The sequence below is a fragment of the Mesoplodon bidens genome, assembly GCF_964165515.1.
Source record: "Mesoplodon bidens genome assembly, chromosome: 12".
In the NCBI taxonomy this organism is placed as follows: domain Eukaryota; kingdom Metazoa; phylum Chordata; class Mammalia; order Artiodactyla; family Ziphiidae; genus Mesoplodon; species Mesoplodon bidens.
This window is the reverse complement of record NC_138168.1, coordinates 3,619,006-3,632,412: the sequence shown is the minus strand read 5'-3', so window position 1 is coordinate 3,632,412 and position 13,407 is coordinate 3,619,006. Positions and strand designations below refer to the sequence as shown.

Genomic DNA, 13,407 nt, shown 5'->3' with positions numbered 1-13,407 from the left:
GGTTTGGTCCCAAATGAGATTTTTTTTTTTTTTTATGTTTTGGTTTTCAAAGTTTGGGATTTAAAAAATGTAGATAAAGGATGTTGGGCTGTAGTATTATCCCCACGTTACAGAGGAGGAAACTGAAGCACAGAAAGGTTAACTAATTTATTCAACACTAGAACAAGTGGCAAAACCAGTAAGTGAAAATAGGCCATCTACTCCAGAGCCCATACTTTTAACCACTGCTCTAGGAAGCCTCCAATCCAATAGGAAGTCCTCGGGACTTTATCTTTATCCAGAAACTGAACTCTTACCCCTAACTCCATTGCTACCCTCCTAATCTGAGCCACTGTTATCACTCACTAGGTTTACTGCAATCGCCTGCTACCTGATTCTTCTACCCATTTAACTAATGGTAAAAGCCAATGTTCTTCAAAATAGCCGACAAGAAGCTATAGGTTCTATACCCTCTTATTTATCCTACATCTGTGGCCTCATCTACTACTCAGCCCTCTCTCACTCCACCCTGTCTCTATGCTACTCCTGCTCTCCAGGCATCTTCCCACTTAGGGCCTTGGCACTGACCATCCCTCCTGCCTGGTACACGTTTCCCCTTGTATCTCCCCCTCTCACCCTCCAATATCATCTTCCAATGAAACCTACAATGTCCACTCTATGTAAAACAGCTACTGCCCCTCCCCCAAAGCACATGACACTCCGCATCCCCCTTTTCCTGCTCAACTCTGTCTTTCCCCATAACACTTATTGCCTCCCAACACTCTAGACAATTACTTTTTGTTTCCCTGTCTCTTCTGCTTTCAGATTTATATATATACCAATGTATCCCAAGCCCGTAGAAAATCTAGTACGTAGTAAGTGCTCAAAAAAATACCTGTTGCTATTGGGATTTCCATGTCAACTTCAACCCAAATACTTTGAGCTAAGCTCTTCTACATGTCTTATAGTTGTTAGCAGTTCTCAGGATCTCATAGAAAACTTTGAATTTCAATAAATATGCTTAAATTACATTTTAAAACAGCTAAGATGTATACACTTATACTTTTATTAAGAGTCTTTCTTGGGCCTCCCTGGTGGCGCAGTGGTTGAGAGTCCGCCTGCCGATGCAGGGGATACGGGTTCGTGCCCCGGTCTGGGAGGATCCCATATGCCGCGGAGCGGCTGGGCCCGTGAGCCATGGCCGCTGGGCCTGCGCATCCGGAGCCTGTGCTCCGCAACGGGAGAGGCCACAAGAGTGAGAGGCCCGCATACCGCGAAAAGAAAAAAAAAAAAAAAAAAAAAAAAAAAGAGTCTTTCTTTATGTAGAAATATATTTTATAGACATGGACAGACATATATATTTTATGATGTCACTCAGAGAAACAGTAAGGTAAAGAACAGTTTATACAGTATGATCCCTTCTATAAGGAAAACAGTATGTATTTGTATGTATCAGAATTTTTGCGATGATGATATTGCATATTTTAAAAATATTTCTTCCTTCTGTATATATGCATTTTCTCATTCTTTCAATAATGAATATGTATTATTTGTAAGATTAAAAAATACTGATAAACTCAAAAGAGAATTATCTGTCATAATACAATTACCAGCTAAATTCTAACTCTTGTTTTTCTATGAAAAAAATTTATTCACTGTTAACATAGCCATTATATAAATGCAACATAGATACATGCTATTAGTGTAATTTAACAGACCATCTACATATAATTCTTCCCTTTATACAAGGGATAGTGTGGCTAATTCTTTTCTTTATACAAAAGGTAATGTAGCACAAGTGTGCAAAATATTATCACTACATCAATATACCTTCAAGAAATCTACATATTCAATCTAACTTTCAGATCTTACCTCAGAAATACTCATTTCAATGACAGTATTTTCAATAGGCTTTTTTTGTGGTATAAACTTATAAACATTTCTTTTTTATCTTTAAATTCAGAACTATAAGCAGCACAAATAGAGTCAACTCGAGCTTTTATTGTTGCTGCTGTTAAAAGCACTGATACTTATTTCAATTGTTTCTTGCTGCAAAAGTATTTAAAGTGATATAATAAATAAAGCTATGGTTGTAGAAAAACTAAATTATATATTTTATACATCTTTAACGGTGATTACAATTTCATTTAAAAGAAATCAACAAAAGAGCCAGTTTAATGCCAGCTCTGAATTTAGGAAACAATATACTCCTTATTTTCAGGAAAATTGGGAATCTTTGTTTTAACTTGTAAAATGCAAACATAATAGTGGTAATTATTAATTAAGATCAATTACTTCTCCCCCCCAAAAAAAGCTCATTTATTGTCTGTAAAAGGAAACATAAATTGGTTTATAAAAAAATACTTTCCCATGATCTTAAATCAGAAATAAAACACTATATTTTTAAATGTTCTTTTAAATGAAGTTTGTTTTAGATTTTTCCAGATTTCAATTCCATTCCATAATTCTTTTTAATTATTGCAAACACTTTACAAAAAAATAAAGAAAGACACAAATTGTACTTAAGAGTTTACATACCTTGGCTTCCGAAATGCTAAACTATACTGTTGGCAAGCCAGACCCACAGTGGGCGTATAAACGATAGGCATGAATTTCTCAATGTCAGACGTTAGCACTCTATAAAAGAGCTTTTCATTTCTATCTTGAAGATCCATTAAGAGAAGATACCTGTGGAAATTGGACATAATTAGATCTACGTTCCAACAAAGTTGTAAAATAGCTGTTTGAAATCTAACTAAACATTTCTCAACAAAGTATATAGTAGGTCACACAGAAAACATCTGATCAAAAGACTTTGGAAGTATTCCTAATCATCTCAAAAAATGAAGTACCGTAAACCTGAGCTCGTGTCATTCAAAATGTTAATATCAGTGCTGAGGGACTTCCCTGGTGGCACAGGGGTTAAGAATCCTCCTGCCAATTCAGGGGACATGGGTTCAAGCCCTGGTCCGGAAAGATCCCACATGCCGCGGAGCAACTAAGTCCATGCGCCACAACTACTGAGCCTGCGCTCTAGAGCCCTCGAGCCACAACTACTGAGCCTGTGTGCCACAACTACTGAAGCCCGCGTGCCTAGAGCCCGTGCTCCGCAACAGGAGAAGCCACCACAATGAGAAGCCCGTGCACCGCAACCAAGAGTAGCCCCCGCTCGCCACAACTAGAGAAATCCGGCATGCAGCGAGGAAGACCCAATGCACCCCCCCAAAAAAAAAATCAGTGCTGAAATAGCAGTTTTATTTAATATTTGAAAAGACTTTGTCCCTATTTTCAAATCAAAGACAAATGAAAACACCACTGTAGATATAGTTTAAACATTAAGTAAATAGAAAGACTTCATCCTTTACCTTGCAGTACTGAATGGCCAAGGGAAACAACAAGCAGAAAATGAGTAAGGAATGTAGCACTGACCCTAAAAATTAATAAGGTAAGCAAGTTCAAGGGACTTTTTACTTACATCAAATGGTCTTTTTCTTTCTAGAGGTAGTTTTCTTTCTAGAGGATGTCTAAATATCAACCTTATCATATTACTTGCAACCTTCAATGGTTTATAGAATAAAACTCAAAACTGCCTGGTACAACTTAAAAGAATCTTGCAAAATTGTCCTTAATAGCCTTACCAGCTTTTTTTGTGTTCTCATTCCCTGGAATAGTTGAAAATGCACAGAAGTGGAGTCAGAGACACAAGGATTCTAATGCCTGGCAAATGGATGAGTTATTTCAACCCCCAAAATTAACAACTGGGAAGAAGATGATGACTTTTAGACATGCTAAACACTGATCTCGCCATGTGGAACTCATCAATGCCAAATCAATGATCAATCCTCAGACCTTATCTTAGTTTACTTGTCAGGACATTTGACACAAGTGGCGTTCCCTAGAGCTCCATACACTCTCTCTACCTAAATTCCAGGTCAGCAGATTCTCTGGTTTTCCTGTTTCACTGATCATGCCTTTTCTGTTTCTTTGCTATTTTCTCCTCTTCTCTGGGAGGTCTCTAACACTCATCTCTAATATATATTACATTAAGAAATTATGTTGGCTTTGCTTCAAGATATATCCCAACCTGAACACCTTCATTGCTACCACCCTGGATCTAAATCACCATCATCTCTTGCCTGTAAGAGTCTCCTAAATACTCTCCTGGCTTACATTCTATTCTCAATGCTGCAGCAAGTCTTCTGGAAATATAGCTCTGATCACGTTGACCTTCTGCTCAAAACCCTGAACAGCTCCCCCTTTCACTCGGAGTAACAGCAGAAGTCCGTCAGTGGCCTCCACAATCTGTCTTTATATAATCTGTCCTCCGTGACCTCATTAATCTGCTCTCCTGACCTACCATTCTTCCCCTCACCCATCCTGCTCCAGACGCAGGTCTCCCTGCTGGTCCCTGAATATACCAGCTAAAGAGCACTGTTCCTCAGATTTCCTCATGGCTAACCTCCTCACTGCCTTTCATTACTTGCTCATAACCTACCTTCTCTATGAAGTCCATCCTGACCAAGCAAACTGGTCTATCCTGACAATACAAAGTGACCCTACCCACTCGCTCTCCAGCATTCTCATCCCTCGTACCCTACTCCACCTTTTTTTTTTTTGGCGGTACGCGGGCCTCTCACTGCTGTGGCCTCTCCCGCTGCGGAGCACAGGCTCCGGACGCGCAGGCTCAGCGGCCATGGCTCACGGGCCCAGCCGCTCCGCGGCATGTGGGATCCTCCCTGATCGGGGCACAAACCCGTTTCCCCTGCATCGGCAGGCGGACTCTCAACCACTGAGCCACCAGGGGAGCCCTACCTTTTCTTTTTTTTATTAGCACTTGTCACTTTCTAGCATATTAAATAATTTACTTATTATTTTATTATTTACTTCTTTTTTTTAAATATTTAAAAAAAAATAATTTAGGTAAGTTCTGTGAGGGCAGAGATCATCATCTACAATCCCAATATCTCAAAGAGCACCTGACACTGAGTTGATACTCAATAAATATTTGAGGGACAGGGACTTCCCTGGTGGCACAGTGGTTAAGAACCCACCTGCCAATGCAGGGGACACGGGTTCAATCCCTGGTCCAGGAAGATCCCACATGCCGCGGGGCAATTAAACCCACATGCCACAACTACTGAGCCTGCGATCTAGAGCCCGCAAGCCACAACAACTGAAGCCCAAGCGCCTAGAGCCCATGCTCCATAACAAGAGAAGCCACCGCAATGAGAAGCCCGAGCACCACAACAAAGAATAGCCCCCGCTCACCACAACTAGAGAAAGCCCACGCACAGCAACAAAGACCCAACACACCCAAAAATAAATAAATTAATTAATTAAACAAAACTCTTTTGAGGGACAGTCTGTGATAAAAATATGCCAATCACTAGCTCCGAGGAGGCAGCTGATAAAATGGCCCAGGAAAAGAACATAAACTAAACACGGAAGAGGCTGAAGGAAGGACTTAAGAAATACGTGAAAGGGACGGTGGAGGAATTTAAGCAGCAAATATACACGCTGAATAAACTGAGTCGGCCTCTTTCCTCAGCTGCCCTGTCATCACTTACAGGCTCATAAAAGAAGTGGCCATGGCAGGGATGGAGAGTACCCATGGGCTCAGCAACAGGGACTTCCACGCACCAAGGCGGACCTGGCCACAGACACTGCTGAGAGTTCCATCCGCCAGCAGCAGGGACCGACACTGAGCCCCTGATATGCCGCCATCCCATGGTGTGATCAGCAAGCTACCTGGTAGCAGGTTGATTACACTGGACAGCGTCCATCACGGAAGAAATGGCACTGGTTCTTACTGGAAGAGACACTCTGTATGAAGACTTACCTTCCCTGCACACAATGCTTCTGACTTACAAAATGCCTCATCCACTGAATTCCACCCAGCATGACTTCTGATCAAGGAACTCACTCCACAGCAAATGAAGTGAGGCAATGGGCCCTTGCTCATTGGAATCCACTGGTCTTACCATGTCCCCACCATCCTGAAGCAGCTGGCTTTTCAGAATGGTGGAATGGCCTTCTGGAGATTCAGTTACAGCACCAGCTAGGTGGCAACACCTTGTAAAGCTGGTGCAAGATACTCCAGGAGGTTATACATGCTCTGAATCCGCATCCAATATATGGTTCTATTTCTCCCATAGCCAGCATTCACAGGTCCCAGAATCACAGGGGTGGAAATGGAAGTGGCACCACTCACCATTATCCCCCAGTGACCCGCCAGCAAAATTCCTGCTTCCTGTCCCTGTGACATTATGCTCCACTGGCCTAGAAGTGTTCATTCTAAAGGGAAGGGTGTTTCCACCAGGAGACAATGATTCCACTGAACTGGAAGTTAAGACTGCCCCTGGTCACTTTGGGCACCACGTGCCTCCGAACTAACAGGCAAAGAAGGGAGTTACTGTGCTGGCTGGGGTGACCAATCCTGACTTCAAGGGGAAATCGGACTCCCACTCCATAATGGAGGTAAGGAAGAGGGTGTCTGGAATACCAGAGATACATTAGGGGGTCTACATGATTAAAGTCAATGGGAAACTACAACAACCCAATTCAGACAGGACTACTAACGGCCCAGACCCTCCAGAATTAAAGACTTGGCTCGCTCTACTAGGTAAGGAGTCAAGACTGGCTGAGAGGCTTCCCTGGTGGCGCAGTGGTTGAGAGTCTGCCTGCTGATGCAGTGGACACAGGTTCATGCCCCGGTCCGGGAAGATCCCACATGCCGCGGAGCGGCTGGGCCCGTGAGCCATGGCCGTTGAGCCTGCGCGTCCGGAGCCTGTGCTCCGCAACGGGAAAGGCCACAACAATGGGAGGCCCGTGTACCGCAAAAAAAAAAAAAAAAAGACTGGCTGAGGTATTGGCTGAAAGCAAACGAAGCGTGAAATGGGTAGGGGCAGAAGGTAGTCATAAATACCAGCTCTGATCACGTGACCAGTTACAGAACTGAGGACTGTAATCACCATGTGTGTCCTTCCTTATTTGGTTATGAATATGTCTGCGTGTATGTGTATATAAATATATATATATATTTATAATATATATATACAAATATATGTAGACAAATATAATTTTTTCCTCTCTTATCCCTTTATCATGTAACCTAAGATGTACTGAGTTTATATCATAGTATTTAAACACAGTTGACCCCAAACAATGTGGAGACTGGGGTGCCGACTCCCACATAGTCAAAAATCCACATATAACCTTATAGTTGGCCCTCCATATCTGTAGTTCCTCATTTGATTCAATCAACTACAGATTATGTAGTACTGTAGGATGCATTTATCAAAAAAATCCAAATGTAAGTGGACCTGCACAGTTCAAACCCATGTTGTTCAAGGGTCAACTGTACTTTTTTTAAAATATATTTATTTATTTATTATATTTATTTTGGGCTGCATTAGGTCTTTTTTTCATCGCTGCATGCAGGCTCTCTCCAGCTGTGGTGAGCGGGCGCTACTCTTCATTGTGGTGCGTGGGCTTCTCATTGCGGTGGCTTCTCTTGTTGCGGAGTACAGGCTCTAGAGCTCAGGCTCAGTAGTCGTGGTGCACGGGCTTAGCTGCTCTGAGGCATGTGGGATCTTCCCAGACCAGGGTTTGAACCCATTTCCCCTGCATTGGCAGCTGGATTCCTAACCACTGTGCCACCAGGGAAGTCCCCAAGGGTCAACTGTATAGTTAACTTTACATCACAGTATTGAAGTCAAGAGATATCAAGGAGAAAGGTAAATATCACCAAGGGCTTTACATCCTCTTCTGGGGAAAGAGTTAGTGTGTTTTCGGTTGTACCTGGGATAGTTCTATCATGTTAGGCAGAGGTAGGACTTTTTATTGTCTTTATGCAGAGATTCAGTTTGGTTTAAGGAGACGTGCATGGATGCCAAGTTGAAAAGGAGTGGTTAGTTTTATGTGTCAACTTGGCTAGGACACAGCACCCAGATATTTGGTCCACTATTCTGGATGTTTCTGTGAAGGCAGTTTTTGTATGAGATTCACATTTAAATTGGCGTATTTTGAATAAAGCAGATTACCTTCTATAATGTGTGTGAGCCTCATCCAATCAACTGAAAACCTTAATAGAACAAAGACTGGTCTTCCCTCCAACGCCAGAGCAAAAAAAGAATTCAGCCAGCAGACTGCCTTTGGACTTGAACTGCAGCTCTTCCCTGGGGCTCCAACTGGAGATTTAGGACTGACCAAGCCTCCATAATCACTTGAGCCAATTCTTTGAAATCAAAATCAATCAATCAATCAATAAACCCCTCCCTCTCTCTCCCTCCCTCTCCCTCCCTCTCATTATGTGTATGTGTACACACACACACACACACACACACACATCCTATCTGTTCTATTTCTCTGGAGAACCCTAATACGAAGACTTACTAGGTACTGGGTTAGCTCTCTCTTCTAACCTTCGCAACAGTATTTTCAAATAACTATTATTCTCTTCAACCCACAAATGGAAAAACTGAGGTGTAGGTGGGTCTAACACCTTAATATGAAAAGGCAGCGTCAAAAGCAGAGGGCAAGGCACATGCAATGGTCATGGCAGTGGGTGTAGTGGTTTGCTCTAGTGAGATACAGCCAGAATTTCAACTTAGGGCTAGCTAATTCCCAAGGGTACCTTTATCTTTGTTACCTTTATCTTTGTAGAGACATGGAAACTGGGTTCTAAACAAAGTAAGTGACCTAAATTCACAAAAGTGTCGGAACCACGCTTGGAAGATGAAAAAGTGCACTTTCACCTACAATGTACTTAGTGTCTGATTCAAAGCTACTTTCACCTAGTTTGGAATGGCATTTCCTAGTAATTCACCTTCATAGCAACAACTTTATCACAAGAGAAAAGTTGTCTTTCTGAGGATACAGTTTAGAAAATTTTAATTTGTTCAGATGTTCCTACAGAGGGTAAGTTTTTTACAAAACATCATTGTATTTACAGGCAAATCCTCCTCAAAGTTGGCTACTCTTTCCAAAGCACTAAATATTTAAACTTTCTCATCTGATAAAAAATAAACTAGACAGTTGCTTATGAGACATATAAAAATCACCTTCAGGAACATGATACCTGTCAAAATCAGAGTTCAGATGCTCGAAATTCTTAATTACTCTAAGGACCTGGATATCCTGGCTGATGAAGCAAGGTGGCAATAATCCATGAATGTTCAATTGCTGTCTCTCTTCCAGGGTAAAAGCCAAGTCCTACGGAGAAAAGGAAAACATGATAATTCAAGGGGGGAAAAGGACAAAACTCATATCTACACACCAAATAAATCCAACAAGTATATGGAATTGAAAATCAGAAGATCTGGCATCCCTCCAAGCATAGCCATGTGACTGAGTAAACCATGTAATCTCTTCAAACCTCACTTTCCTCACCTTTAAATATTAGGATAATATTTTCAGATCTGTGTCACTTAGATAATGTTAAGATAAAATCAGGCAATGGATAGGAGGAAATTATCTGAAGCCACGCGAATGAAAGAAGACATAATTATCAGTATTAGTACCATTAAATTTAAAAATGAATAGTAGTTATTACAAAAGGTTTTTAAATGATGAACATGAGTAGGTCACCTACGACCTGCTGTGTTTCTTTTATTTATTTATTTATTTGTTGGTTGGTTGGTTGGTTGGTTGGTTGGTTGGTTGGTTGCTTGGTTGGTTGGTTGCATCAGATCTTAGTTGCGGCACACGGGATCTTTCGTTCTGGCGTGCGGGCTCTTTGTTGCAGTGCATGGGCTCCTCTCTAGATGTGGCGTGCAGGCTACAGAGCGCATGGGCTCAGTAGTTGCGGTGCACAGGCTTAGTTGCCCTGCAACGTGTGATCTTAGTTCCCCGACCAAGGATCAAACCAGTGTCCCCTGCATTGCAAGACCGATTCTTAACCCCTGGACCACCAGGGAAGTCCCCTGCTGTGTTTCTATGTATAAAATAGGTCAGGAGACGCCTTATCTATGATTCCGAGGTACCTTTTCCAACACTCCTCTCCCAAGCTATCTCCCACTAATTATACACTCCTAGTTACACAAAACTTCTCACCATTGCCTGGACATGCCGCACCCCTTTCTTCTTACACTATACCACAGTCAAGAATGTCTTCCTTCCCTGCTTCTCTCTTTTCAAGCCATACCTCAAACGCTCCCTCCTCTCTAAAGCCTTTCCAGACTCACCCAGTAAGTCCATTCGAGCCTTATTATTATACCTACATCATCTGTTTACACAAACACTGACTGTAAAAAACAACAGCTTACGAACTATGAGGCTCAAAAACAAGCAAACAAAATAGAACTGATGAGTGCATACAAAAACCCAGAATGGACCAAGGAGACTGGCCAGGATATAATACGAGGGGAAGTAATAGCAGATAAACCCAGTAGTCATTAATCTGGAAGATTAGGATCTCCCTGGAGATACTGAAGCCCAAGACGCTTCTTCGATTAGACTGACTGCTTTGGGTCTGGCCCCAATGTGATGATGGGCGGGTTTGCTCCACGTGCTATTGGCACGGCTGGTGCCTGTTTCCAAGATGTTTTGCTCCACCAGCAGCCACTCCTTCACTACAAAAGCCCCATTACATGCCCAGCGGGAAGTCCTCTGGAGTTCTAATACATGTGGACAGCAGCAGGATGGTCCCCCTCCGAGAGGATAATCCAGGGTGTCCAGCCCTGCCTGGTGCCATCACCCCCTCCCAGATGCCTGGAGCACAGCGGACCAGCGCAGCCTCTCTATCCTCTGCCTGGAGTCCCCGTCCGCACCAGGAGACACTGCAGTGTTGCTAGAACCCTTCCATGCTATTTTCTTTTTCATTTGTGGTTTGTGTCCCCACCAGAATGCAAACCCCACAAGGTCAGAGAATTTTGTCTGGTTTTTTTTTCACTGCTTTATCCCTAGTGCTCAGAACAGTAACTGACATAATTAGACCTCAGTAATGTGCAAGATAAACAAAATAGAAAGTTTTAAATATTTTAGAGACTTACATTAAAATTTTTAAAACATTAGAACTGCTGCTCAGGAAACTGATTAGGCTATCAAGCCTGGTAAAATTACATTTAAAATTTAAAGTAACCAGAAAGGGATGTTTTTGTGAAAAAGGAATCTGCAAAATGGAAGGCATACTTCACCTGCTAAAGGTACAACTTGTTATAAAGATATAAAGTAAAACTTTTTATAAGGACATAAAGTAAAATACTTTAAAATATAAAGATATAATGTAAAATGTCTGCTTCCTAGAAATGAAGCAGAATTATATACAGTAATGTATTTGAAAAAGGAAACAATAGACTTTTCTCTAGCTTGAAATGAAAACTTGGAAATTAAAAATGGGAAAAAAGCTAGGCTGAAGTTAAAGTCTCAAAAACATATGAATATATGTGAAGAAGCAGCAAACTTTTGAATGTTATGCCCTTGAAAATCTGCCTGTAAAAATAATAATCAAAATATCGATATTCTGAGAATAAGGCTCGTTATTGGAAGTACTAACATATGCTCGTTCTTTCACTTTATAATGGCAATAACTCATTTATTGGTGTCATTAGCCAGTCTTTTCACATGAATTTTCCAATGTTTGGTCTGAAACAATTCCTCAGTCTAACAGGTTTACCATACCTTATGCCATGTAAATGATAACGCCACCTGGATATCTCTTGCTATATTCTTTGATGTTTAGTAACTACAAACTCCCATAGGCTGTTAGCCAAATTTTCCAACACGCACTAAAGTACCAATTCAACTCTTAGACAAAAACAAACAAACCACTAGGGCTTAGAAATCTGAAGAACTGGGCCAAGTTAAAGAGTTAAAGTCCTATGACTGGATTCATATCCTATTACTACTCTGTGAATTTTTTAAAAATCAATGAATATGTAAACTTAAATCTTAAAACCCCTGAAAAATGTTAAATATATACGGCAGTTTTAAGAATGACACATCAATGTGATTCCTACCAACCAGCAGCTTCCCAAAAAGTATTCAGAGAAACAATAAGTTGAATTTTGAATAATGTAATAATCCTGGCTCTCTATTGCATTTTTTCATACTAACAGAGACATATTAATATATTTTGTAGAAATTTATAAACAGGTCAGTTACATCTAAAACTTGACAGTGACAGCCTAACTTAATACATTCTCCTTATTAAAAAGTTGAGGTAACATATACCTGTTTCAAAGAATTTTTACCTTAGGGTTCTCCTGCAGGGCCTATCCAACAAAGGACAGTGTATCCAAAGTACACATGCAGGTTCTAACTTTCAAATGACTTCTACTAAGTCTTTTATGTAGTTGAAAAGCTTAGCTATACATATATTAGGTTTCCAGATCACCTATAATTCTAATTACCTAAAAGTGTTCTCATACACTCTAGGTTCAACCCTGTTTTTCTCTTTTTCTTTCTTTTACTCTCCTTCCTCCTTAAAAAACCTTTTGGACTGGATCCCTAGACAGCAGAATGGTATGTTGTTTCACTGCTGAGGGCAACAAACAGGACAACTATTCTTCTAGACTCTACTAATTAATCTATGTATATCTTCTTGAGAAAACTGAGACTCTCAAGCAAAAATGAAAACAAAATTCCTGGCATAACAGGAGACTTATATTAGAAACCATGTTTGCACAGAGCAAACATAACTGAGAAAGAAACTTTGTCCTGAGTAATTTATTAGAAACTATTGCCATAAAAACAGAACAAATAGGATCTATATTCCACACTAACAGTCTTTAATGTTTCCAACAAACGTCAGTAGTTTTTCTTTTTTCCCTGTATAATGACTAAAAATAATCAAGCTGAATGGCAAAAAGGAAAACATTACCTAAATCACAAAAATCTTTAAGATAATCTCTACACGTATGGCAATGCATTATGATAACAGAATTCATTAATTTTAATGTTTGAAGCCATAATCATATTAGGACAGAGATGTTTGTATGTTTTATTCAACCAGTGAATCCCTAGTGTCCAGAATAATACCCGTCACTTTGTAGGTGATCAACAAAAAATGTGTTGGATTAACACATTAATCATTAATAAATCATTAATCAATTACTGATTTGCTATAACTATACAGTTGCTATTATATGTTTCGGAGAAGACAAAGCAGAAAAGTGAAGAAAGAAGGTTTAAAGAAGTAGAAAAGACAGTGGAAAGAAATAATCGCAAAAAACCTGAAACAACTAAGCTACATTGGTACACAAGAATATTACTCAATAGTAAAAAAAAAAAAAAAAGAAAAACTACTGAAACAAGAAACATAGATGAACTGCAAATGCATTATACTAATGAAAGAAGCCAGACTCAAAAGGTTACATACTGCATGGTTTCATTTATTTGATATTCTGGAAGCAGCAAAATTATAAGGATTAAAAAGATCAGTTCTCGGGTCGGGGAGTGGAGAGAAGAGTTGACTACAAAGGGGCAGCA

The 13,407-nt window shown here is 40.5% G+C and overlaps 1 protein-coding gene across 1 annotated transcript in view; it reads right to left on the bottom strand.

Annotated features, from left to right (window-relative positions):
* ME1 (malic enzyme 1) overlaps positions 1 to 13,407 on the bottom strand; it is a 192,364-nt gene that overhangs the window by 153,179 nt on the left and 25,778 nt on the right. Inside the window, exons 2-3 of the mRNA XM_081251442.1 lie at positions 9,059 to 9,192; positions 2,518 to 2,667 (exon numbers count right to left, since the gene is read on the bottom strand). Of these exons, the coding sequence (XP_081107568.1) occupies positions 2,518 to 2,667; positions 9,059 to 9,192 (284 nt within the window). The remainder of the gene's footprint in view (positions 1 to 2,517; positions 2,668 to 9,058; positions 9,193 to 13,407) is intronic.